The sequence below is a fragment of the Procambarus clarkii genome, chromosome 78 (assembly GCF_040958095.1).
Source record: "Procambarus clarkii isolate CNS0578487 chromosome 78, FALCON_Pclarkii_2.0, whole genome shotgun sequence".
In the NCBI taxonomy this organism is placed as follows: Eukaryota; Metazoa; Arthropoda; class Malacostraca; order Decapoda; family Cambaridae; genus Procambarus; species Procambarus clarkii.
Window position 1 is genome coordinate 8,906,026 of NC_091227.1, and position 27,119 is coordinate 8,933,144.

At 48.4% G+C, this 27,119-nt stretch overlaps 2 protein-coding genes across 2 annotated transcripts in view; both read right to left on the reverse strand.

The window, feature by feature from the left end:
* LOC123746157 (leucine-rich repeat neuronal protein 2) overlaps positions 1 to 27,119 on the reverse strand; it is a 581,329-nt gene that overhangs the window by 325,371 nt on the left and 228,839 nt on the right. The gene's annotated exons all lie outside the window — the stretch shown is intronic.
* LOC138357443 (uncharacterized) lies at positions 1,746 to 22,218 on the reverse strand. Its single transcript, XM_069314295.1, has 4 exons — positions 22,089 to 22,218; positions 15,920 to 15,996; positions 3,545 to 4,352; positions 1,746 to 1,840 (listed from the first exon to the last, which is right to left on the reverse strand). The coding sequence occupies exons 1-4, from the start codon at positions 22,216 to 22,218 to the stop codon at positions 1,746 to 1,748; spliced, it is 1,110 nt and encodes a 369-aa protein (XP_069170396.1).

A 27,119-nucleotide genomic window follows, 5' to 3' on the forward strand; every position in this document is an offset into this window, starting at 1 on the left:
CAGAATGGACTATCTAACACGTAGGGCCTGGTCGACGACCGGGCCGCGGGGACGCTAAGCCCCGGAACAACTCCAAGGTAAAGTAGCACTAGGCGAGTACAACTGGGTGATTACACCCACAATCCTCTCCCTTCCCCAACCTCCTTTCAATCCCCACCTCCTCCAACCCCCCCCCCCCCCCCCCCCACCCGAGTAAACTCCACCCAAGCGGTAAACTTGTCTTACACTCTTAACTTGGCAAGATTACCGCCAGATCTTTCCCCACTTCTTCCAGATTACGATTCGCACTTTACAGAACTTACGACTTCTTCTTTCGTCTAAGATGAAGGAGCTTCTAAAGACTGCCTGGGGAGCCTCCGGGTATCGGAAACTTCTTTATGTATGCATCTGGAAAATGTTCTTACAGTTATGTTAAGTAATGTCTTGGTGTAGTCTCCCCTCGCTGGCAGGGCAGGACTCGCGCTATTTTCCCGACCAAACGTCACTATTACGGGGATTTTAGTTTGACTAAAGCACTGGAATTTTTACGCAGTTGTCGTTAGCGTCAAAATTGCTACGTTTTCTTTTGTGGAAATTCTTCACGATAGCATTATCTGATCAACCTGTCCTCTCACTTAAACCAATATTTTAAGATGGTTATCTTCCTATTGTGGAGTGTTGTACATGCTGTAATGGCCGTGTGTGCACTCACAGGACGAGTGACGCTACCCAACACACACACACACACACACACACACACACACACACACACACACACACACACACACACACACACACACACACACACACACACACACACACGGGCTGGTTCTTGGACGTGTGCGTGCTACAGATAAATATGTAGATAAGATTGAAGAAAAATAGGTCGGAAGTTGTCTGTACATTAGACAACCGATAGTTAGAAAGGCGAGGTCCAAGAGCTCACAGCTCGATCCTGCAGGCACATGTAGTAAATAGCGCGCTCAATTACAGCAACCACAGAGCAGCTCTGCGAGCACTCAACACCCAGACCCCCCTAGCCTGAGGCAGGTGAGGCAGGTGAGACCGTGAGGAGATCAGGAGAGTATTGGTGACGGAGAGAGCAACACCTGAGAGAGATAGCACATAGAGATGAAAAATTGAGGTCAGTAATGCAGTGGGGAAAAATTTAAAAATGGAAGAAATATGAGGAATGAAGACAGAGAATAGATTTGATAATTATTAATATGAGGTAAGGGTGAACAAGTAAGGGAAGGGCGTAAATGAATGGATGGGAGGGGGAGAGGGGGGGGAGGGGGGGAGAGGGGGGGAGGGGGGGAGGGGGGGAGGGAGGGAGAGGGGGAGAGAGAGAGAGAGAGAGAGAGAGAGAGAGAGAGAGAGAGAGAGAGAGAGAGAGAGAGAGAGAGAGAGAGAGAGAGAGAGAGAGAGAGAGAGAGAGAGAGAGAGGGGGGGGGGGGGTCGAAGGCCATCCGTGTAGAGAAGGAAGGAAACAAAAGCAATAAGACAATACAAACAAGCGTGTTATGGTCAGATCGTACACTGGCGTTTCGACAAACCTCGTATTCCGTTTGTCAACCCGAACACATCGTCAGGTTTGGCCGTATTAATTTAAAATTAGGCTTGGTTGGTTTAGGGAAGTTCAAGTACGTTTATTGAGACAATAATATATCTCAGAGGGATAGAGTAGCTTAGGCTAGATCTACCCTCCCTTGGTTTAGGTAATCCGCTGGCGAAGCATCTTGTGGAGGACAAGACTTCTAAGACTCCTAAGTCTCATCTAAGAAGACGCCACTAAAGGCTGCTACAACACAGGAGTAAAATGCAGCGAACCCAAACATTAGAAGCATCAAAGGAATGCAATCTAAAACAGGAAACAAATACAATAGGTAAACTAGTTTAAGGTTTACATACCAGAAGTGTTGGCAGCAAGAGCATACGTCAACAACACGGCCCGGCTCCAAAATATGTAGATACATACACACACGAATTCATGCATATATACAAGTTTATTTGCATAACTCAATAGACGATTATGCATCAATTCAATCACTTAATTTCATGATTACAAAATTGCCACTGGATAAAAACAGCAGAGAATATTGGTGTGAACGAACACGGGAAGCAGCGGAGTTGCTGTGACGAGGACGGGAGGTGGCGCCACCACAACAATGGCGGACACTCCAGGTACTACAGTCCCGCGCGTCGCCGTCCCTTCCCGAGCGTCCATTGTTTAATTATTTTTGTATTTTGTAATTCCCTCTAATCGTCACATGATATTCCCTTATAAAAAAATATTTGGATAATGTCTTATAATTCACCATGAAATACTCTCAAAATAATATAATAAAGGAATTTGACAATTTAAATTTATAATTATATTTAAAGCATGTAATATCTACGAGTCCAGTAGTAGGCTACGAGTCCAATGGGAGGCTACGAGTCCAATGGGAGGCTACGAGTCCAATGGGAGGCTACGAGTCCAATGGGAGGCTGCGAGTCCAGGTGGAAGCTATAGATATAATAGAAGACTACGAACCAGGGTGGTGGATATGGGTCCACCTTTTCCTGTTTCTCCTCTTTATTACCCTTTCCTCTTCCTCGCACTCCTCTTTCCCGTGCTGCTGCCTCGTACGCCAGCACCTGTGTATGGTTGCTCCCACCTTCTCTTCTTTGTCCTCTTCACATTCATCTCTCTTCCTTCTCATCCACCCCTCTCCTCATCGTTCTCCCCCCCCATACCCCTCCCTTTCTCCACCTCCCACCTCTCCCTCGCTCCACTACCCGCCTCTTGCTTGAGCTACAGACGGAGATGTTAAGCGCGGGGCCGCTTGAACCTCTGTGGCCTCCCTTGATCACTCAGGCACCGCTCTCCCCGCCTCCTGTGGTGGTGTGGGGGGTGGTGGTGTGGTAGTGTGTCGTGGTGTAGAGGTGGTGTGTGATGGTGGTGGTTGTGGATGGTGGTGGTTGTGGGTGGTGGTGGTTGTGGGTGGTGGTGGTTGTGGGTGGTGGTGGTTGTGGGTGGTGGTGGTTGTGGGTGGTGGTGGTTGTGGGTGGTGGTGGTTGTGGGTGGTGGTGTGTGGTGGTGGTGGTGGTGTGTGGTGGTGGTGGTGTGTGATGTTTGTGGTGGTGCTGGTGTGTGGTGGTGGCGGTGCTGGTGTGTGGTGGTGGCGGTGCTGGTATGTGGTGCTGGTGTGTGGTGGTGGCGGTGCTGGTGTGGTGTGTGGTGGTAGTGTGTGATGATGGTGGTGGTAGTGTGTGATGTTGGTGGTGGTAGTGTGTGATGGTGCTGCTTCTGCTCGTGTTCCTCTTCCCTTTAAAGTTTCAGATTAATTATTATCGTTCATCACGGGTGACAGGAAGTTTGACTTTCAGCTACAGTTCCCCCTCCCCTCACCCCCCCACCCCCCCACCCTACACTCCGGCAAGAAAATGCTCAATATTTACACACGCACAACATTATACTGAGCGTCTGAATCATTCTTTTAGGACTGTATTCAAGGCAACCAAACACAAATCAACATAAAATATAATATTCTTAATAATATAAAACCTCTCAACACCATACCAAGTACAAGCGAAATATCGCGAATCTTGTTCAAGCGTTTGGCTTTGTCGCGGCGGCCGGTGTCCTTGTCAACACGGCGGCCGGTGTCCTTGTCAACACGGCGGCCGGTGTCCTTGTCAACACGGCGGCCGGTGTCCTTGTCAACACGGCGGCCGGCGTCCTTGTCAACACGGCGGCCGGCGTCCTTGTCAACACGGCGGCCGGCGTCCTTGTCAACACGGCGGCCGGCGTCCTTGTCAACACGGCGGCCGGCGTCCTTGTCAACACGGCGGCCGGCGTCCTTGTCAACACGGCGGCCGGCGTCCTTGTCAACACGGCGGCCGGCGTCCTTGTCAACACGGCGGCCGGCGTCCTTGTCAACACGGCGGCCGGCGTCCTTGTCAACACGGCGGCCGGCGTCCTTGTCAACACGGCGGCCGGCGTCCTTGTCAACACGGCGGCCGGCGTCCTTGTCAACACGGCGGCCGGTGTCCTTGTCAACACGGCGGCCGGTGTCCTTGTCAACACGGCGGCCGGTGTCCTTGTCAACACGGCGGCCGGTGTCCTTGTCAACACGGCGGCCGGTGTCCTTGTCAACACGGCGGCCGGTGTCCTTGTCAACACGGCGGCCGGTGTCCTTGTCAACACGGCGGCCGGTGTCCTTGTCAACACGGCGGCCGGTGTCCTTGTCAACACGGCGGCCGGTGTCCTTGTCAACACGGCGGCCGGTGTCCTTGTCAACACGGCGGCCGGTGTCCTTGTCAACACGGCGGCCGGTGTCCTTGTCAACACGGCGGCCGGTGTCCTTGTCAACACGGCGGCCGGTGTCCTTGTCAACAAACACAATTTAATTGACATGTAAGATTATCAGTATTCAGTTGTTCTCCGCCAGGTGTTCCAGTGAGAGCTCTCAGTAGTGTCGTCAACGTGTAGTTAGTCTACAAGTTTCTACGCGTCACCTGGAGCATATTTAGAGAGAATTTCTGGAGTTCTTCTACTCCCCGAGCCCGACCTGAGGCCAGGCTAGACTTGTGATAACTTGGTCCAACAGACTGTTGCTTGGAGCGGGCCGCAGGCGTTATATACGGCACGTTGTTTATCTTCAAACTCTCCACTGTATTATCATGTATCAAATGTATGTATTTTTTATATAAATAATAGTTATTATATATAACATGTCCCTGTGCCCCTAGTAATATACATACATGGTTTCTAGGCCCCTATTGATGCATATTAGGTCCCTGCATGCCCCTAGCAATATCACAGGGCCCTGTGCCCCTAATGATATCACAGGGCCCTGTGCCCCTAGTGATATAACGGGGCCCCTGTCCCCCTAGTGATATAACACAAGGAATGTCATACAATAGGTTGGTGGGAGGAGGGAGCAAAGGGTTAGGGAAATATTCCACTTTCGTGTTATAGTTATCTTGAGGTGATAACATAGTTATCTTCAATTTTCATCCATTTCTATTTACCGTCTAAGTGGTTTACCGTACATAGAGGTAATGTAGTCACAAGTTTCTCATAAGTAGCAATTGCTTTATTTCTACTTGTGAGTGGGAAATTTGACCTCTGTGGCCTTCCCCTTAAGTATAAGTGTAATGTAATAGTCATCAGGAATAAGCATCACAGGTGTGAGGACTCCAGGTGTGTGTGTGTGTATGTATGTGTGTACACTACTGATACACACACCTGTTCACCCCCAAGGTCAGAGTCGTGGCGTTCACTCACCACCAACCTTCGGTCCGGAACTGACGTGGCTTATACAAGCATGTTCGCAGTCTTTGTTTCCACCACACACCTGTCATGCCACACACACACCTCTCTCCTCCCACCACACACACACACACCTCTCTCCTCACACACACACACACACACCTCTCTCCTCCCACCACACACACACACACACACCTCTCCTCCCACCACACACACGCACACCTCTCTCCTCACACACACACACACACCTCTCTCCTCCCACCACACACACACACACACCTCTCTCCTCCCACCACACACACACACACACCTCTCTCCTCCCCCCACACACACACACCTCTCTCCTCCCACCACACACACACACACACACCTCTCTCCTCCCACCACACACACACACACACCTCTCTCCTCCCACCACACACACACACACACACCTCTCTCCTCCCACCACACACACACACACACACCTCTCTCCTCACACACACACACACCTCTCTCCTCACACACACACACACACACACACACACACCTCTCTCCTCCCACCACACACACACACACACCTCTCTCCTCCCACCACACACACACACACACACCTCTCTCCTCCCACACACACACACACACACAACTCTCTCCTCCCACCACACACACACACACACCTCTCTCCTCCCACCACACACACACACACACACCTCTCTCCTCCCACCACACACACACACACACACACACACACACACCTCTCTCCTCCCACCACACACACACACACACACCTCTCTCCTCCCACCACACACACACACACACACACCTCTCTCCTCCCACCACACACACACACACACACACCTCTCTCCTCCCACCCCACACACACACACACACACCTCTCTCCTCCCACCACACACACACACACACACACACACACCTCTCTCCTCCCACCACACACACACACACACCTCTCTCCTCCCACCACACACACACACACCTCTCTCCTCCCACCACACACACACACACACACACACCTCTCTCCTCCCACCACACACACACACCTCTCTCCTCCCACCACACACACACACACACACACACACCTCTCTCCTCCCACCACACACACACACACCCCTCTCTCCTCCCACCACACACACACACACCCCTCTCTCCTCCCACCACACACACACCTCTCTCCTCCCACCACACACACACACCTCTCTCCTCCCACCACACACACACACACACCTCTCTCCTCCCACCACACACACACACACACACCTCTCTCCTCCCACCACACACACACACACACACACCTCTCTCCTCCCACCACACACACACACACACACCTCTCTCCTCCCACCACACACACACACACACACACACACACACACACACACACACACACACCTCTCTCCTCCCACCACACACCTCCCCCCCCCTCTCCCTCCCCCTTTCCTCTTCATACGGAACTACAAAACCGTCAACAGGTTGTCCCCATCTTTCCTCCGTGGCCAGGTGGCGTGGTCCGGGCCTCGCCCAGCAGCCGGACCAAGCAAGCTCTGATGAACAACCCTCATAAAGCCGTCTTCAAAATGGTTATTACTGGCAGAATTTCGCCACAACGACGCCTCTAAACCACAAATGTACGCGGGCGCCGAAAACGTCAAACTTTGGTAGAACTCATTCCAAGCAAATGGGAATTGTTAGTTTTGCCTCAAACTCGAAATTATTTTATGGACTTCCCTGCCGATGAGAGAGAGAGAGGAGAGAGAGAGAGAGGAGAGAGAGGAGAGAGAGGAGAGAGAGGAGAGAGAGAGAGAGAGAGAGAGAGAGAGAGAGAGAGAGAGAGAGAGAGAGAGAGAGAGAGAGAGAGAGAGAGAGAGAGAGAGAGAGAGAGAGAGAGAGAGAGAAGCAATCATTGGACTATCAAGAATGAAAACAAGATTAAGAGGAAGCAGTGTGACAGGACAGGTGTACACAGAGAGACTCAGTGGTCAACACGACCAAGACTCAGGCAACATTGCCAGAGCCTCGTGGTACAGGTATATGGTCTGGTCCTCGCCAGACAAGAGTAGGAAGTCCAGCACCTCCATGTGCTCCCCTTGGGCCATGAGCTGGACCATGTTGGTATAGGACGCCGCCACCGGAACATTCTCAGGGTACAAACACAAGGGAGTACATTCAAGCTACACAAGATGTGTATATATAGGTACACAACAGGTGTACATATAAGCTACACAACAGGTGTACATATAAGGTACACAACAGGTGTACATATAAGGTACACAACAGGTGTACATATAAGGTACACAACAGGTGTACATATAAGGTACACAACAGGTGTACATATAAGGTACACAACAGGTGTACATATAAGGTACACAACAGGTGTACATATAAGGTACACAACAGGTGTACATATAAGGTACACAACAGGTGTACATATAAGGTACACAACAGGTGTACATATAAGCTACACAACAGGTGTACATACAAGCTACACAACAGGTGTACATACAAGCTACACAACAGGTGTACATATAAGGTACACAACAGGTGTACATATAAGGTACACAAGGGTGTACATTAATACCATTAGTCAGATCTTCAATTTTCTTTCCCTTTCGATAGCAAAAAAAAGTGCTTAATCTATTTGGTGATCGTGATCAATTTCACGGCGTCTGAACACTGCTAATTCGTTAAACATTAATCAGCGCCATTAATCGCTCGATAATGCCTGGGCAATACATATGTATATGGTCGTGGAAGTAATCCATATATGTAATCGCTTTTAAAGGTTTGATGGTGGTAATCCTAAACTGCACCTTCAAACTTAATGTCCAGCAAAGTTTGTAATGTTCATTCACAAGCACCATTAGTAATACACTACAGCCCCAGTAATCCCCACCTGCACCCTGTAGCCCCAGTAATCCCCACCTACACCCTTATAGCCCCAGTAATCTCCACCTATATCTACTCCTCCAGACTTTGAAAGAACCAGTTGCACTAACGTTCCACATAATAAAAGTATTTGAGGGAGTGATCAGGCATCAGGTCACTACTTTCATGGAAACCAATGACCTCCGCAATCCAGGCCAATATGGATTTTGAGCGGGAAGATCATGCCTCTCACAGCTACTTGACCATTACGACAAAATCACTGAATCATTAGAAAAACAGAATGCAGATGTGGTATACACAGACTTCGCAAAGGCATTCGATAAATGTGACCATGGCGTGATAGCACACAAAATGAGGTCAGTTGGAATAACTGGTAAAGTAGGACGCTGGATGCTCAGTTTTCTCTTGAACAGAACACAAAGAGTAACAGTCAACCATATAAAATCGTGTGCAAGCGCAGTTAAAGGCTCTGTACCTCAGGGTACAGTCCTTGCACCACTGCTTTTCCTTATTCTCATATCAGATATAGACTTCATACAAGTCACAGCTTCGTATCATCCTTTACAGATGACACAAAAATCAGCATGAAAATTACCTCTGTTGAAGACATTGAAAAACTACAAGCAGATATTAATAAAGTTTTCGACTGGGCAGCAGACAATAACACGATGTTTAACAGTGATAACTTCTAGGTACTCAGGTACGGCAAAAATGAGGATCTGAAACATAATACAGGGTACAAAACACAGTCAAATCTGGCCATAGTAGAAAAGCAACATGTAAAGTATTTGGGAATAACGATGTCCGACGACCTAACGTTTAGGGAGCATAACCAAGCAAATATTGCGTCAGCCAGAAAAATGATAGGATGGATTACGAGAACTTTCAAATCCAGGGATCCCATCATAATGGTTGTACTCTTCAAATCACTTGTGCTGTCCCGGTTTGAGTACTGCTCAGTACTCACTTCCCCCTTCAGAACAGGAGAGATTGATGAAATAGAGGACATATGCAGAGAACATATGCAGTATACATTGACCCGATAAAGCACCAAATTACTGGGATCGTCTCAAAGCTCTCCAAATGTATTCACTAGAAAGGAAAAGAGAGAGAGAGATATCAAATAATATATACGTGGAAAATACTGGAGGGCCAGGTCCCAAATCTACACAGTAAAATAACAACGTACTGGAGTGAACGATATGGAAGAACATGCAGAATATAACCAGTGAAGAGCAGGGGTGCCATAGGCACAATCAGAGAACACTGTATAAACATCAGAGGTCCGCGGTTGTTCAACATCCTCCCATCGAGTATAAGAAGTATTGCCGGAACAACCGTGGACATCAAGAAAAACTAGATAGTTTTTTTCAAGGAGTGCCGGACCAACCGGGCTGTGATGGGTATGTGGGCCTACGGGCCACTCCAAGCAACAGCCTGGTGGACCAAACTCTCAAGTCAAGCCTGGGTATGTGGGCCTACGGGCCACTCCAAGCAACAGCCTGGTGGACCAAACTCTCACAAGTCAAGCCTGGCCTCGGGCCGGGCTTGGGGAGTAGAACAACTCCCAGAACACCATCAACCAGGTATCAAGTAGGTACACCATGTAGCCCCAGTAATCGCCACCTACACCTTACAGCCCCAGTAACCCCCATCTACACCCTGTAGCCCCAATAATCCCCCAGCTTCACCCTGCAGCCCCAGTAATCCCCAAGCAGATAAGCATCACGCCATATCAACGCCTCATAAATAATGCAGAATTCCCCGGTATTTCTGGGAGATAAAAGCTCAGGAAATCTCCAGGGTAATCTCCAGTATAAATGCAATCGCTTTCAACTTCTGAAATCCCTCCGGAAGTTGGCTGCCACCGCGCCTCGGTATAGTGATGGCTTAGCGAGATGGAGAATGAAAGGGCGAGGCAGGAAACGATAGGAAAGGTAAAATAATGGAAAGGAGTGAACAACGAGAGACAAAGATATATATGGAAAAGAGGCCTGAGGGACGAGAGAAGAATGGTCAAGGGGAAGGGAGAGTGAAGGATAAGAGAAAGGGGAGGAATAGATGGGGATATGAAGGAAGGAGAGAGAGAGAGAGAGAGAGAGAGAGAGAGAGAGAGAGAGAGAGAGAGAGAGAGAGAGAGAGAGAGAGAGAGAGAGAGAGAGAGAGAGAGAGAGGGGTATGGGGGAAGGGGAAAGGCTAGGTGAAGAAAATGGGAGATGGAAATATTATATATATATATATATATATATATATATATATATATATATATATATATAATTTTATTTTACCTGCAACCCTGAGAGATTCAGCAGGAATACACGATCCTGCTTTCACTGAATGTTCAAATCAGTGGAATGTTCTTGCAGCCCCAGCAACCATTATAGAGCCAACAAAACAACACAAACAGTCCGGCTGGGACCACCCTCTAGTGGAAAAAGTAGCTGATGCCATGCTCAGCGCCGCAACATCAGACAAGGAGAAAGCCCGCCTCAGAGCAGTACGTGCCCCCCATGCAGGAGACTTCCTCCTGGCAGTACCCATGTCTGCAATGGGCACGCGCCTAGATCCAGAATCCCTTCGTGTAGCAGTGGCCCTCCGCCTTGGTGCCCCAATTCACACTGAATACAAGTGTATTTGCAACAGGGTGGAAGCAGACCAATACGGACTGCATGGGTTGCATTGCGGAAGCACAAAGGGCTGGCATGCAAGACACAACGAGGTCAATGACATCAAGAGAAGCCTCGTCTCAGCTAGGTGCCCAGCGGAGAGAGAACCTCGCATCCTAGGGGTCCAAAACCCGGATTTCCCAGCACTTCGCCCTGATGGCATCACCATATACTCATGGAAGGAGGGTAGACAGTTGGTGTGGGACTACACATGTGTATCCACCCTGGCTGACACCTATGTACACTTCGGAGCTGATCAAGCAGGTGGGGCGGCCAACCACAGGGAAACAGCAAAATCACTCAAGTACAGGCGACTGGAAGGTCAATACCTCTTTGTTCCCATAGCGTCTGAGACGCATGGCCCCTGGGGCAAGAGTGCATTGGGATTTCTCAAGGAATTGGGGTCCAAGCTCATTGACGTCACCAGAGACCCAAGGGCTTCCAGTTTTTTATTTCAGCGTCTCAGTGTGGCGATCCAGAGGGGAAATGCTTGCTGCGTCCTCGGTTCCTGTCCAGAAGCGGAGGAGCTTCAAGAGATCCATAACCTTTAGGCATTTGTCTTGTATGTTTTGTAACCTTTAAATACACAATAAAGGAAAAAAAAAGGAAGGGGGTGGTAGGAGAAAAGCACACAGAAACTGTATTGGAGGGGACCCACATTCCCTCCAATGCGTTATGTGTGGTTTCCTCCGAGGCTATGGGTCCCCCTTCTTCCAGCCAGAGGTGGTACTCCCTTCCCTATATAAAAAAATTATATATATATATATATATATATATATATATATATATATATATATATATATATATATATATATATATATATATAATATATATATTATATATATATATATATATATAAGGAAGTGAAGAGGGGAAGAAGAGGAACCAAGGGAATGAGAAGGACAGGGAGGGTTATAAGAGATAAAGACAATGATAGGAAGATGAGAAATAAAAATTTAGATATTAATAAATATAAAGATAGAGGCGGAGAGATCAGTACAATGCAAGAAAATTAGAATAATGAAAGAACGGACGAAAGCGAAAATCTGAAGAAACAGTAAAGAGGAGGAGTACCTGAGATGCCCAACACCTGAGGTCCCCAACTTGATGGGGTTCTGGGAGTTGTTCTACTCCCCAAGCCCGGCCCGAGGCCAGCCTTGACTTGTGAGAGTTTGGTCCACCAGGCTGTTGCTTGGAGTGGCCCGTAGGCCCACATACCCAGGCTTGACTTGTGAGAGTTTGGTCCACCAGGCTGTTGCTTGGAGCGGCCCGCAGGCCCACATACCCACCACAGCCCGGTTGGTCCAGCACTCCTTGGAGAAAATGATCTAGTTTCCTCTTGAAGATGTCCACGGTTGTTCCGGCAATATTTCTTATGCTCGCTGGGTGGATGTTGAACAACCGCGAACCTCTGATGTTTATACAGTGTTCTCTGATTGTGCCTATGGCACCCCTGCTCTTCACTGGTTCTATTCTGTATTTTCTTCCATATCGTTCACTCCAGTACGTTGTTATTTTACTGTGTAGATTTGGTACCTGGCCTTCCACTATCTTCCACGTGTATATTATTTCATATCTCTCTCGCATTCTTTCTAGCGAGTACATTTGGAGAGCTTTCAGACGATTCCAATAATTTAGGTGCTTTATCGCGTCTATGCGTGCCGTATATGTTCCCTGTATTCCCTCTATTTCAGCAATCTCTCCTGCTCTGAAGGGGGAAGCGAGTACTGAGCAGTACTCAAGCCGGGACAGCACAAGTGACTTGAAGAGTACAACCATTGTGATGGGATCCCTGGATTTGAAAGTTCTCGTAATCCATCCTATCATTTTTCTGGCTGACACATTATTTGCTTGAGTATTTAGCCCGGTCGGCCGAGCGGACAGCACGGTGGACTTTTGATCCTGTGGTCCTGGGTTCGATCCCAGGCGCCGGCGAGAAACATTGGGCAGAGTTTCTTTCACCCTATGCCCCTGTTACCTAGCAGTAAAATTGGTACTTGGGTGTTAGTCAGCTGTCACGGGCTGCTTCCTGGGGGTGGAGGCCTGGTCGAGGACCGGGCCGCGGGGACACTAAAAAGCCTCGAAATCATCTCAAGATAACCTCAATATATTTATTATAATAGTATTTGCTATTGAGTATTAACAACCTAGCGCTCTCTTCACCACCAACATCCGTCAACTACCAACATACATTTTGAAGAATGAACTGTTATTAAACACAAAAGTTTGACTTTCTCAACAAACTCGGTATTGTATTTTCAATAAAATATCGCATGCGCTCTTACAGATAAACATTTTACAATTTTTTATTTATTTTTTTCTTTTAGAAAATAGCGTGCGGCATTTTCAAGGAATATTTTACAGAATTTACATATATACTGCAAGGTTTCTGGATCAGATATCGAAATGCAGTTTCGATAAATATATGGATGAAAAGTTTTTTTTTTTTATTTTTAATATTGTTCAATGTTTTCATTTCAATCGGGACACTATCAGTCAATCTGTCAATGTTGTTCGTAAACATTTGATATTATTTTGCCAAATGTTTAAGTTCGCGGCGTTTATTACTTTTATTAATATATATTGTGTGGCGTTCTCTATATAGTAACACATTTTCGCCAGATATCGTATGATATCGTATGACATATTGAGTATATATCGTACGGCATTTTCGCCAGATATCGTAAGCCATTTTGACTAGATATCGTATGACATTTTTATCTGATACCGTACATTTTCGCCATTTAATGTCATTTCCACCGGATATCGTACGATATCATTTGGGCGTGAGCAGTGTAAGGTGTGACCAGTGTATTGTGTGTCAGTGTAGGGTGTGAGCAGTGAAGGGTGTGTCAGTGTAGGGTGTGAGCAGTGAAGTGTGTGTCAGTGTAGGGTGTGAGCAGTGAAGTGTGTCTCAGTGTAGGGTGTGAGCAGTGAAGGGTGTGTCAGTGTAGGGTGTGAGGAGTGAAGTGTGTGTCAGTGTAGGGAGTGTTCCGTATCCACTGTGTTACGAGTGTTAACGGTGTTAGTCATCAGTACTGTGTACTGTGCGTTCTCTTAATCTCGAAAGTTCTCAGATAAAGTTGCATGTTGCTCTTGGTTAGTATTTTTAAGTGTGATTCATGTTAATGTTCTATGTTAAAAGCGTACCTGGAGCATACCTGCAGGGGGTTTCACGAGTTCTTCACTACAAAACCAACTGAAATTATTTGGTATATTTTTGTGTATTAGAAATATAGAGGTTACTGAAGCTTCCCGACCTGTATGTTAGGAAGGTGAGTATACCCCTTGCATGGCCAGCAGCCTTGGTTGTTGTTGTTTACGATTCGCTACTTAGTACACAAAGTTCCAAGTAGCACGGGCTATGGTGAGCCCGTAGAGGACTTCTTTTTTCTTGGTCGCTTGGGCTGCCTACTCCCACCCCCCCCCCCCAAGTTCCTCACCCACAACCTCCTTACCCAACTAAAGCCCCTCGCCGCCCACCCAAGCCTCACCCCGCCCACGGCACTGCCCTACCTCCCCACCCCCCGCCCACGTCACTGCCCCACCTCCCCACCCCCGCCCACGTCACTGCCCCACCTCCCCACCCCCCGCCCACGTCACTGCCCCACCTCCCCACCCCCCGCCCACGTCACTGCCCCACCTCCCCACACCCCGCCCACGTCACTGACCCACCTCCCCACACCCCGCCCACGTCACTGCCCCACCTCCCCACCCCCCGCCCACGTCACTGCCCCACCTCCCCACACCCCGCCCACGTCACTGACCCACCTCCCCACACCCCGCCCACGTCACTGCCTCACCTACCGCCCCCCCCGCCCACTCAACACGCCCGCCTCAGGTAAAGAAAACATAATTATGTATTGAGTCAACATTCAGACTTCGGGGATCCCTAGGAGTCAACACTGAGCGCTATTCAGACCCCCTCCGTCTCCCCACGTTTGCTTACCTCCCTGTGTGTGTGTGTGTGTGTGTGTGTGTGTGTGTGTGTGTGTGTGTGTGTGTGTGTGTGTGTGTGTGTGTGTGTGTGTGTGTGTGTACTCACCTATTTGTACTCACCTATTTGTGCTTGCGGGGGTTGAGCTTTGGCTCTTTGGTCCCGCCTCTCAACTGTCAATCAACTGGTGTACAGATTCCTGAGCCTACTGGGCTCTATCATATCTACTTTTAAAACTGTGTATGGAGTCAGCCTCCACCACATCACTGCCTAATGCATTCCATCCGTTAACTACTCTGACACTGAAAAAGTTCCTTCTAACGTCTCTGTGGCTCATGTGAGTACTCAGTTTCCACCTGTGTCCCCTTGTTCGCGTCCCACCAGTGTTGAATAGTTTATCCTTGTTTACCCGGTCGATTCCTCTGAGGATTTTGTAGGTTGTGATCATGTCTCCCCTTACTCTTCTGTCTTCCAGTGTCGTAAGGTGCATTTCCCGCAGCCTTTCCTCGTAACTCATGCCTCTTAGTTCTGGGACTAGTCTAGTGGCATACCTTTGGACTTTTTCCAGCTTCGTCTTGTGCTTGACAAGGTACGGGCTCCATGCTGGGGCCGCATACTCCAGGATTGGTCTTACATATGTGGTGTACAAGATTCTGAATGATTCCTTACACAGGTTCCTGAACGCTGTTCTGATGTTAGCCAGCCTCGCATATGCCGCAGACGTTATTCTTTTTATGAGGGCTTCAGGAGACAGGTTTGGTGTGATATCAACTCCTAGATCTTTCTCTCTGTTCGTTTCATTAAGTACTTCATCTCCTATTCTGTATCCTGTGTTTGGCCTCCTATTTCCACCACCTAGTTTCATTACTTTGCATTTACTCGGGTTGAACTTCAACAGCCATTTGTTGGACCATGTGTGTGTGTGTGTGTGTGTGTGTGTGTGTGTGTGTGTGTGTGTGTGTGTGTGTGTGTGTGTGTGTGTGTGGGGTGTGGGGGTGTGTGGGGTGTGAGGGGTGTGAGGGGTGTGTGGGGTGTGTGTGGGGTGTGTGTGGGGTGTGTGGGGTGTGTGGGGTGTGTGTGGGGTGTGTGTGTGTGGGGTGTGTGTGTGTGGGGTGTGTGTGTGTGTGTGTGTGTGTGTGTGTGTGTGTGTGTGTGTGTGTGTGTGTGTGTGTGTGTGTGTGTGTGTGTGTGTGTACTCACCTGTTTGTGCCTGCAGGATCGAGCACTGACTCTTGGATCCCGCATTTCTAGCTCTCGGTTGTTAACAGCAATAACTCCTGTCCCATTTCCGTATCAAATCTACTTTTAAAATTATGAAGAGAGTTTGCTTCCACAACCTGCTCCCCAAGTGCATTCCATTTTCCCACTACTCTCACGCTAATAGAAAACTTCCTAACATCCTTGTGACTCATCTGAGTTTCAAGCTTCCACCCATGTCCCCTCGTTCTGTTATTATTACGTGTGAACATTTCGTCTATTTCCACTCTGTCAATTCACCTGAGTATTTTATACGTTCATATTATATTCCCCCTCTCTCCCTTCTTTTTTCTAGTGTCGTAAGGTTCAGTTCCTTCAGGCGCTCTTCATACCCCATCCCTCGTAACTCTGGGACGAGTCTCGTCGCAAACTTCTGAACCTTTTCCTGTTTCCTTATGTGTTTCTTCAGGTGCGGGACTCTATGATGGCGTGGCATACTCTAAGACTGGCCTTACGTAGGCAGTGTAAAGCGCCCTAAATGTCCTCCTTACTTAGGTTTCTGAATGATGTTCTAACTTTTGCCAGTGTAGAGTACGCTGCTGTCGTTATCCTATTTATATGTGCTTCAGGAGATAGATTAGGTGTTACGTCCACGCCCAGGTCTCTTTCACGCGTCGTCACAGGTAGGCAGTTCCCTTCTATATTCCTATCACCTAATCTCATTTCCATAACTTTACATTTGCTCGTGTTGAACTCCAGTAGCCATTTCTCTGACCATCTCTGCAACCTGTCCAGGTCCTCTTGGAGGATTCTACAATCCTCATCTGTCACAACTCTTCTCATCAACTTTGCGTCATCCGCAAACATCGACATGTAGGACTCCACGCCTGTAAACATGTCATTAACGTATATTAGGAATAGAATTGGTCCCAGCACCGATCCTTGAGGTACTTCACTCGTTACTGTTCGCCAGTCAGACTTCTCGCCACCTTAATGTTATTCTCCGCTCCTTCCTGTTAGGTAGATTCCTTACCCATGCTAGAGTCATTCCTCTTAATCTTGCCTGCCTCTCAAGTTTGAATCGCAGTCTCATGTGCGGTACTGTATCAAAGGCTTTTTGGCAGTCCAGAAATATGTAGTCTGCCCATCCTTCTCTGTCCTGCCTTATCCTTGTCATTTTATCATAGAATTCCAAAAGGTTTGTAAGGCATGGTTTCCCTTTCCAGAACCCACGTTGGTGTTTGTTTACAAACCTAACGTTCTCCAGGTATGCAACAAGTCGTAGCCTAATTATTCTTTCAAATATTTTACAGGGGATGCTTGTCAGTGATACAGGTCTATAGTTAAGTGCCTCCTCCCTATCACCATACACCCCTACGGGCTCACCATAGCACGTGTAACTTGGAACTTTTTGTTCCAGGTAGTGAATCTTTTAACAACAACAACAACCCTATCACCTTTCTTGAAAATCGGTACGACATTTGCCTTCTTCCAGCAACTGGGCAATTCTCCCGACATAAGTGGTTCATTAAAGATCCTTGCCAGAGGCTCGCTGAGGGCCTGAGCTGCCTCTTTTAGTATCCACGGTGATACTTTGTCTTGTCCAACCGCTTTAGTTGCATCCAGTGTTGTCAACTGTTTCATTACCTCCTCTGCTGCTGTGTACTCACCTAGTTGTGCTTGCAGTGGTTGAGCTTTGGCTCTTTAGTCCTGCCTCTCAACTGTCAATCAACTAATGTACAGATTCCTGAGCCTACTAGACTATCATATCTACACTTGAAGCTGTGTATGGAGTCAGCCTCCACATCATCACTGCCTAATGCATTCCACTTGTCTACTACTCTGACACTGAAAAAAATCTTTCTAACGTCTCTATGGCTCATTTGGGCACTCAATTTCCACCTGTGTCCCTTGTGGTAAATAGTCTGTCTTTACCCTATCAATTCCTCTGAGAATCTTGTATGTGGTGATTATGTCCCCCTCTAACTCTTCTATCTCCCAGTGACGTGAGGTTTAATTCCCGTAGTCTATATTCGTAGTTTAATTCCTCATAGCTCATACCCCTCAGTTCGAGTACTAGTCTGGTGGCAAACCTTTGAACCTTTTCTAGTTTAGTTTTATGCTTGACTAGATATGGACTCCATGCTGGAGCCGCATACTCCAGGATTGGTCTGACATATGTGGTATATGTTCTGAAAGATTCCTTACACAGGTTTCTAAAGGCCGTTCTTATGTTAGCAAACCTGGCATATGCCGCTGATGTTATCCTTTTGATATGAGCTTCAGGGGCCAGGTCTGGCGTGATATCAACCCCCAGGTCTCTCTCTCTCTCCGACTCTTGAAGTATTTCATCTCCCAAATGAAATCTTGTATCTGCTCTCTACGCCTATCTTCATTACACTACATTTACATGGGTTAAACTCTAACAAACTAAACTCTGTGTATGAGAGACAGACTGTGTGTGTGTGTGTGTGTGTGTGTGTGTGTGTGTGTGTGTGTGTGTGTGTGTGTGTGTGTGTGTGTGTGTGTGTGTGTGTGTGTGAAGTCGAACCCCCGTGTGTTTGATCTCCGTTTGATGACACAGACCAAAGATTTGCACCTGAGAGGCAACACCCTCGATTAAGAGATTAAGGTGTGATGAAAGGTGAACCGCGCTTCCCTTACTGAGGTCGCCCTCTCCCTCTCCCCCCCTTTTCCCCCACTCTCTCCCTCTCCCCCACTCTCCCCCTACTCTCTCCCTCTCCCCTACTCTCTCCCTCTCCCCCACTCTCCCCCTACTCTCTCCCTCTCCCTCCACTCTCCCCCTCCCTCCACACTCTCCTCCCCCCCCTACTCTCTCGCTTCCCCCCACTCTTTCCCACCCCTACCCTCTCCCCCACTCCCTCCCCCCCCTCACTCACTCTCTCCCACTCTAAATCTGTTTCCTTTTATCAAGACAAGAAAGTGGCGAATATGTAGAAAATAAATAATAGAATATAAAATTAAATTGGGATAAAAATTGAGTTACTGAGAGGTTAAAATAAGAGATAAACCAGTCTGCCTCGTTTAGCAGTCTCCATGGCGTAGTGGTAAGACACTCGCCTGGCGTTCCGCGAGCGCTTTGTCCTGGGTTCGTATCCTGGCCGGGGAGGATTTACTGGGCGTCAATCCTTAACTGTAGCCTCTGTTTAACTCGACAGTAAAATGGGTACCTGGTTGTTAAGCGATTCTTCGCTGGGGTCGTATTCCAGGGACCATAGGATTAAGGACTTGTGCGAAACGCTACGCGTACTGGTGGCTGTACAAGAATGTAACAACTCTTGTACACACACACACACAATAAATATATATATTATATATATATATATATATATATATATATATATACACATACACAAGATAGACGGACAAGAGAGGGAGAGAATACAAGAGACGAACACAAGCACACGAACACGAACACAAGCACAAGCGGAGAGAGAGTCTGAAATAGGAACAAAAGATAAGACATGGATAAAAGGAAGCTAAGTGCTCAAGAAAGGGGAAAAGATTAAGGAATATGGGAAGAGAAACACTGAAGACCATTAAAATATAAGGAAGAAAATGAGAAAAGCGCATAAAAATTAGAGTGTGAAAAATTGGGACAAAAAGAGAACTAAATTAGTAGAAATATGACAAATAGAAGAATACAAAAGGGAGGGGGAACGGGACACACACACACACACACACAGAGAGAGAGAGAGAGAGAGACAGAGAGAGAGACAGAGAGAGAGAGAGAGACAGAGAGAGAGACAGAGAGAGAGAGACAGAGAGAGACAGAGAGAGAGACAGAGAGAGAGAGAGAGACAGAGAGAGAGACAGAGAGAGAGAGACAGAGAGAGAGAGAGACAGAGAGAGAGAGACAGAGAGAGACAGAGAGAGAGAGACAGAGAGAGACAGAGAGAGAGAGAGAGAGAGAGAGAGAGAGAGAGAGAGAGAGAGAGAGAGAGAGAGAGAGAGAGAGAGAGAGAGAGAGAGAGAGACAGAGAGAGACAGAGAGAGAGAGACAGAGAGAGAGAGACACAGAGAGACAGAGAGAGAGAGAGAGAGAGAGAGAGAGAGAGAGAGAGACAGAGAGAGACAGAGAGAGAGAGACAGAGAGAGAGAGACAGAGAGAGACAGAGAGAGAGACAGAGAGAGAGAGACAGAGAGAGTGAGACAGAGAGAGAGAGACAGAGAGACAGAGACAGAGAGACAGAGACAGAGAGACAGAGAGACAGAGACAGAGAGACAGAGAGACAGAGTCAGAGAGACAGAGACAGAGAGCTCCAGTAGCAATAACCTTTCTGGCTCTCCTGGACAGACACTCCAGACAGCAACACCGCCCCCCCCCCAACACTAATACACAAGGGGGTCAAAAACCTATTTCATTGTGTTTGTGTGTGCGCTTGTTTGTGTTTGTACTTGTGTTTACGTGTGTAATAGTGCTTGTGTGTGAACACACCTGTTTGCGCTTATCAGGTGTGTCTCCTCTGAGGTGTTGGAGGCCTACAACACACACTCCCGGCCCCGCCAACCACACCTGTGGACCCTCCACTTCTAAACATTGTCCAGTGTGTGTGTTGATCTCTCAGACTGTTACGTCTGGTTCGAGTCGCATCTAGTAATATGTTGCGTTCACTTCCACTCGCCTTTTTTCTTGGGAGGGTCCTTGTGCTTCTCTTACCTTACGACACGTGGAAAATACTGGAGGGCCAGGTCCCAAATCTACACAGTAAAATAACATACTGGAGTGGACGATATGGAAGAACATGCAGAATAGAACCAGTGAAGAGCAGAGGTGCCATAGGCACAATCAGAGAACACTGTATAAACATCAGAGGTCCACGGTTGTTCAACACCCTCCCAGCGACTATAAGAAATATTGCCGGAACAACCGTGGACATCTTCAAGAGAAAACTAGATTGTTTCCTCAAAGGAGTGCCGGACCAACCGGGCTGTGGTGGATATGTGGGCCTGCGGGCCGCTCCAAGCAACAGCCTGGTGGACCAAACTCTCACAAGTCCAGCCAGGCCTCGGGCCGGGCTTGGTGAGTAGAACAACTCCCAGAACCCCATCAACCAGGTACCTGTCATGAAGCTATTCTCTGGAATTTCCCAGGTTATTGTGTGTGCTTAACATGGTGTGGGTTCCATGGAGGTGCAGCGTACTCCAGCCCTGGCCTCACAAAAGTGGTGTAAAATAACTTGAGCGCCTTCCAGTTTTATTTATTAGAAACGTTACCCGGTGGTGCCCGGGACAGCCTGCTTCTCCCTCACCCCCATTTCACCTCTCCCCCACTCTTCCATACTCTCCTTCCTCCCTTTCAACCCTTTCCCCTTCTCACCCTTCTCTTCCTCCCTTTCAACCCTTTCCCCTTCTCACCCTTCTCTTCCCCCTTTACCCTTTATCTCAACCACCCCATCTCCCCCATTTGTCCCTTCTTCCCCATCCCCCCCCCCCTTCACCATCCTCACTAAACATAATCGGAGCAAGCGTCCGTATGTCATTATCATAAGATTACAGGAGAGTGCAGGCGGCCAACACCAGGCAGCTCCTATTTACACCCACCCAAATTCCTTCATATACATGTCTAACCTACGCTTGAAACAATCCAGCGACCCCTCGTGTATTATGCTGTCCGGTGACATAAATGACAGTCCGGGCTCAAAGAACCGAAGCTTAACCTCTAAAAACACAACTATGTTAGGTACAAAAATACACAAATAACCGAGCCACAGCTCACGCAACATGAGCACTCACCACACAACATGAGCACTCACCACACAACTTGAGTATTCATCACACAACATTATTCATCACACATCATCAATTACACATTGACAGTTTATCTGTGTATCACATGAAGGGTTGGGTCACTCCTGTCAGCGTCCAGGTGTGATACTCAGGAACTCGTACTCAGAACTACCTGAGTACTCAATTAAGGTGTAGAGGAGCGAGAGTGATCTGTTGTAGTGTCCGCTGTTGTCTTAATTACCCTTCTTGCCCTGTGGAACGCGTTTGATCCACGTGTTTGTGATGGCAGGCATTTGTTGAGTTGGGTTTATGTTTGGACTTCATTGTTGACACGGGTTTATTGGACTCGGCGGCGGTCAGAATAGGTGGGTTTTTTGGTTTGTTTGTACTCATCTAGGTGCGCTTACCTAGATGGTCTCACCTAGATGCACTCGCCTAGATATATTTGCAAGGGCGAGGTCGCCTCCTGGGCCCCGCTTTCCGAATGTTCTCCGTTTGTCTACCTTACCACTCTCCCTTTGTATCTTTGACGACGTTATCACGTCCCCCATGTTTCCCGTCCCATGTGAGGCGAGATCCAGCTCCCTAAGTCATTCTTTGTAACTCGGGCCCTTCAGCTCACGAATGAGCCTTGATGTACATCTTTGGTGTGCTTTTTCAAGATAAGGTTATGTGCTACGGATGCACTCAAGAATGAGTCTCACATACGTTGCACATTGAGCCTGAAATGTTCCTGTATCAACATTTTAATCTGGTATAATCAGCGAAGGAAGTCGGGAAACTGCACCTTCTGACGAGTAATAGTAGTGGCGCGAGGCCTGTACATTGTGGGATCGAGCTTAGTCCCGTACTAAGGCTTTTGTTGACTGCCATTCACTGTTATCTCTTAGATCATTTAAGTCCCCACCTCCGTGTCTTCTCATAGTTGTAACTCCATGGACACATTTATCAAACGCTTTTACATTATATGTGGATGCTTGCAACCTGCATGTTGCTGTTATGCAACCTTTCTCACATGTACCGACCCCCAGGATTGTAGCAACATATCCGGCCCCCTTAATGTAGCATACATATCCGGCCCCCTTAAGGTAACATACATATCCGGCCCCCTTAAGGTAACATACATATCCGGCCCCCTTAAGGTAAGATACATATCCGGCCCCCTCAATGTAACATACATATCCGGCCCCCTCAATGTAACATACATATCCGGCCCCCTCAATGTAACATACATATCCGGCCCCCTCAATGTAACATACATATCCGGCCCCCTCAATGTAACATACATATCCGGCCCCCTCAATGTAACATACATATCCGGCCCCCTCAATGTAACATACATATCCGGCCCCCTCAATGTAACATACATATCCGGCCCCCTCAATGTAACATACATATCCGGCCCCCTCAATGTAACATACATATCCGGCCCCCTCAATGTAACATACATATCCGGCCCCCTCAATGTAACATACATATCCGGCCCCCTCAATGTAACATACATATCCGGCCCCCTCAATGTAACATACATATCCGGCCCCCTCAATGTAACATACATATCCGGCCCCCTCAATGTAACATTCATATTCTGCCCCCCTTAATATAAGGGCCATATCTGGCCACCATAATTAGCGTGGGAACAGCTGGCTGCTCCGGCAGCTGGCCCTCACAGCCACAACCAACCCACTAACGATGCCGGCGTCAACCACCACGTCTCAAGTTCTGACAATAAGCAAAAGTTGTTCAAATGTGGCTACAGGTGAACAAGTCCAAAGAACAAGAATGAATGTGAAGATGGAGAATAGAAGGTAGCCTGCACTAACACTGACCCTCCATGTCTGACACTCCCGTTACGACGCCAGGGCATCTCATCTAAGACAGTAACTAAGGCGCCACATTACACCAAGTCAGGAGTGGCCGGGGTGAAGCAGTCGTTCCTAGTCAATAGGAGTAGATCACCAGGACCATGTGACCAAGATCTGATGTTCAACACCAGCTTCTATGACCCGCGCGGCCCTCTCTCTCTCTCTCCCTGCAGCCGGTTCAACACTAGCCAAGATTTTTCAAAGATTTTCCCAGACATTGCAGGAACCAATCCCAGAACTCGCTGACTGATCCAAGCCAGTCAACAGCTGCAGGGGGTGGCCCAGGCCAGCTTCAGACTTACTTTCTCTCTCTCTCTCTCTCTCTCTCTCTCTCTCTCTCTCTCTCTCTCTCTCTCTGGTTTATTGAAAGTTTGGCGGTGTGGCAATGTTTATGTTGGGACCCCAGAGATCAAGGCTGCAACAGGGTTCAGAGGTAAGGGGGTGCCTCCAGCCTCCACCCCCAGACCTTGCTCCATTTCCAGACAGAAGTTTGTTCTGTTTCACCCCAACCACTTGGGCTGGTCGGTAGAGAGACGGTCTCGCTTCATGCAGGTCGGCGTTCAATCTCCGACCTTTCAAGTGGTTGGGCACCATTCCTTTCCCTTGTTCCATCACAAATCCTTATCCTGACCTCTTCCCAGTACTATATAGTCGTAATGGCTTATTTTCCCATGATGATTCCCTTCCCCCTTGTTCTGTTTCATTGTTCGTTGCATTGTTGCTTGCGTGCGAGCGTGTGTGTGTGTGTGTGTGTGTGTGTGTGTGTGTGTGTGTGTGTGTGTGTGTGTGTGTGTGTGTGTGTGTGTGTGTGTGTGTGTGTACACTCACCTAGTTGTGCTTGCGGGGATTGAGCTCTGGCTCTCTGGTCCCGCCTCTCAACTGTCAATCAACTGGTGTACAGGTTCCTGAGCCTACTGGGCTCTATCATATCTACACTTAAAACTGTGTATGGAGTCAGCCTCCACCACACCACTGCCTAATGCATTCCATTTGTCTACTACTCTGACACTGAAACAATTCTTTCTCCAGAATTGTTGTTTTAGATTAAGCTACTCAGAACAAAATGTCCATGTAGCACGGGGTATAGTGAGCCCGTAATCGAGTTCGGTTATTCGCGATAACCTTGTTACTGTGATATTTTGGGTCAAAGTTTTAAATGGAAGTGGAGTTTCCTTCTTTTCCACTGTTTCTTTTCCGCTTCTGTTTTAGCGCTCTGGTTTTAGTCTTGTTTCAATAACATTATCTTGGTGGCGGATATAGATGGCAAAGTGTTCACTAGTGTGTGTCCCATTCTTCAACTCTTGTTCTAACCATAGTAGTCGCTGTGGACCCAATCCCATCCCTGTCTACATCCCTCCCACCCTTTGCCCCTGCCACTCCTCTTCCCTCGGGTTAGTGTTACCCTTACCAGCCAACACAAGACTACCGTCCTAGACAATATTGCGTCTTGCGTGAGGTCTTTCACCACAACACACGAGCAACTGACGTCTTGCAGTTTCCAACCCTCAGAAGCCAACCACGAAGGCTTTGTTGGAATTGGACCGGCAGAAGTGGTCTAAATGGCGATGCTCTGCGAGGCGCCGCAGATGACGACACCAGAAAACGTGGCAAGGCGACACCCAGGATTAACCCAGTCGCGAAATGGTCCCAAATCGGCGACATTGTGAGGCAGCCTGGGAGAGTGAATGGTGATGTTGGCAGACAGCTCGCCAGGGCCACGATTTTGTATCTATATTTTTTGTCCCCCGTCCAGCATATATGTATATATATTTTCTTCTGTTCTCCGTGGGAAGGGTTAGGGATCTATTAGATTACATATACTGCAGTGAGTTATTGAGCACTCGACACAGAATGTGGGCGTGGTTGTGGTTGTGCAGGTGGTGGTGGTGGTTGTGCAGGTGGTGGTGGTAGTAGTTGTGGTGGTGGTGGTAGTAGTTGTGGTGGTGGTGGTAGTAGTTGTGCTGGTGGTGGTAGTAGTGGTTAAGTAGGTGGTGGTGGTGGTGGTTGTGATGGTGGTAGTAGTGGTTGTGTAGGTGGTGGTGGTTGTGTAGGTGGTGGTGGTAGTGGTGGTTGTGTAGGTGGTGGTGGTGGTTGTGTAGGTGGTGGTGGTAGTGGTGGTTGTGTAGGTGGTGGTGGTGGTGGTGGTTGTGTAGGTGGTGGTGGTGGTGGTGGTGGTTGTGTAGGTGGTGGTGGTGGTGGTGGTTGTGTAGGTGGTGGTGGTGGTGGTGGTTGTGTAGGTGGTGGTGGTGGTGGTGGTTGTGTAGGTGGTGGTGGTGGTGGTGGTTGTGTAGGTGGTGGTGGTGGTGGTGGTTGTGTAGGTGGTGGTGGTGGTGGTGGTTGTGTAGGAGGTGGTGGTGGTGGTTGTGTAGGTGGTGGTGGTGGTGGTTGTGTAGGTGGTGGTGGTGGTTGTGTAGGTGGTGGTGGTGGTTGTGTAGGTGGTGGTGGTGGTTGTGTAGGTGGTGGTGGTGGTTGTGTAGGTGGTTGTGTAGGTGGTGGTGGTGGTGGTTGTGTAGGTGGTGGTGGTGGTGGTTGTGATGGTGGTGGTTGTGTAGGTGGTGGTGGTGGTGGTTGTGATGGTGGTGGTTGTGTAGGTGGTGGTGGTGGTTGTGTAGGTGGTGGTGGTGGTGGTTGTGATGGTGGTGGTTGTGTAGGTGGTGGTGGAAGTGGTGGTTGTGTAGGTGGTGGTGGAAGTGGTGGTTGTGTAGGTGGTGGTGGAAGTGGTGGTTGTGTAGGTGGTGGTTGTGATGGTGGTAGTAGTGGTTGTGATGGTGGTAGTAGTGGTTGTGATGGTGGTGGTAGTGGTGGTTGTGTAGGTGGTGGTGGTGGTGGTGGTTGTGGTGGTGGTGGTGGTTGTGATGGTGGTAGTAGTGGTTGTGATGGTGGTAGTAGTGGTTGTGATGGTGGTAGTAGTGGTTGTGCAGGTGGTGGTAGTGGTGGTTGTGCAGGTGGTGGTAGTGGTGGTTGTGCAGGTGGTGGTAGTGGTGGTTGTGCAGGTGGTGGTAGTGGTGGTTGTGCAGGTGGTGGTAGTGGTGGTAGTACCTTACCAGTGACTGGGGACGCGAGGTGTGCCCCCCCCCCCCCCGCGTCCCTTCCCTGTAAGATGTCTTAATGAGTTTTCATTTGCAAGTATTCTTAATAATTTAGAATACCATTTACATATCCATTCATCCATGCAATCCATCCACCCAACCAATCATCCACCAATCCTCACACGCACGCCTTACTATCCTTAGTATAAACATCTACCCCCCCCCCCTCCCGAAAAAAAATTCAATTAAAAAACAAAAAATTTACGTCCTTGTGCTAAAAATCTCTTAACAGTCAAACTAGTTGTGTTAATTAGCTTGATCACAGGTCAAGCACGCCCCCTACGTGCCGGGGTCCAGGCGAGGCACGCCCCCCACGAAAGAATCCAACTCCCCTCCTAACAGTTAACAGCCAAGGATTAGGTCCTATTAAGACGGATTCGCTTCACCCACGTCCTGTAGGCTGGCGCGCCGAACTCTGCCGGCCCAAGACCAGTCAACCCGCGCAGTCCAGTCCTAATCTCTGTTTTCTCGCGTTGTGTCTACTTCTCGCGTTGTGTC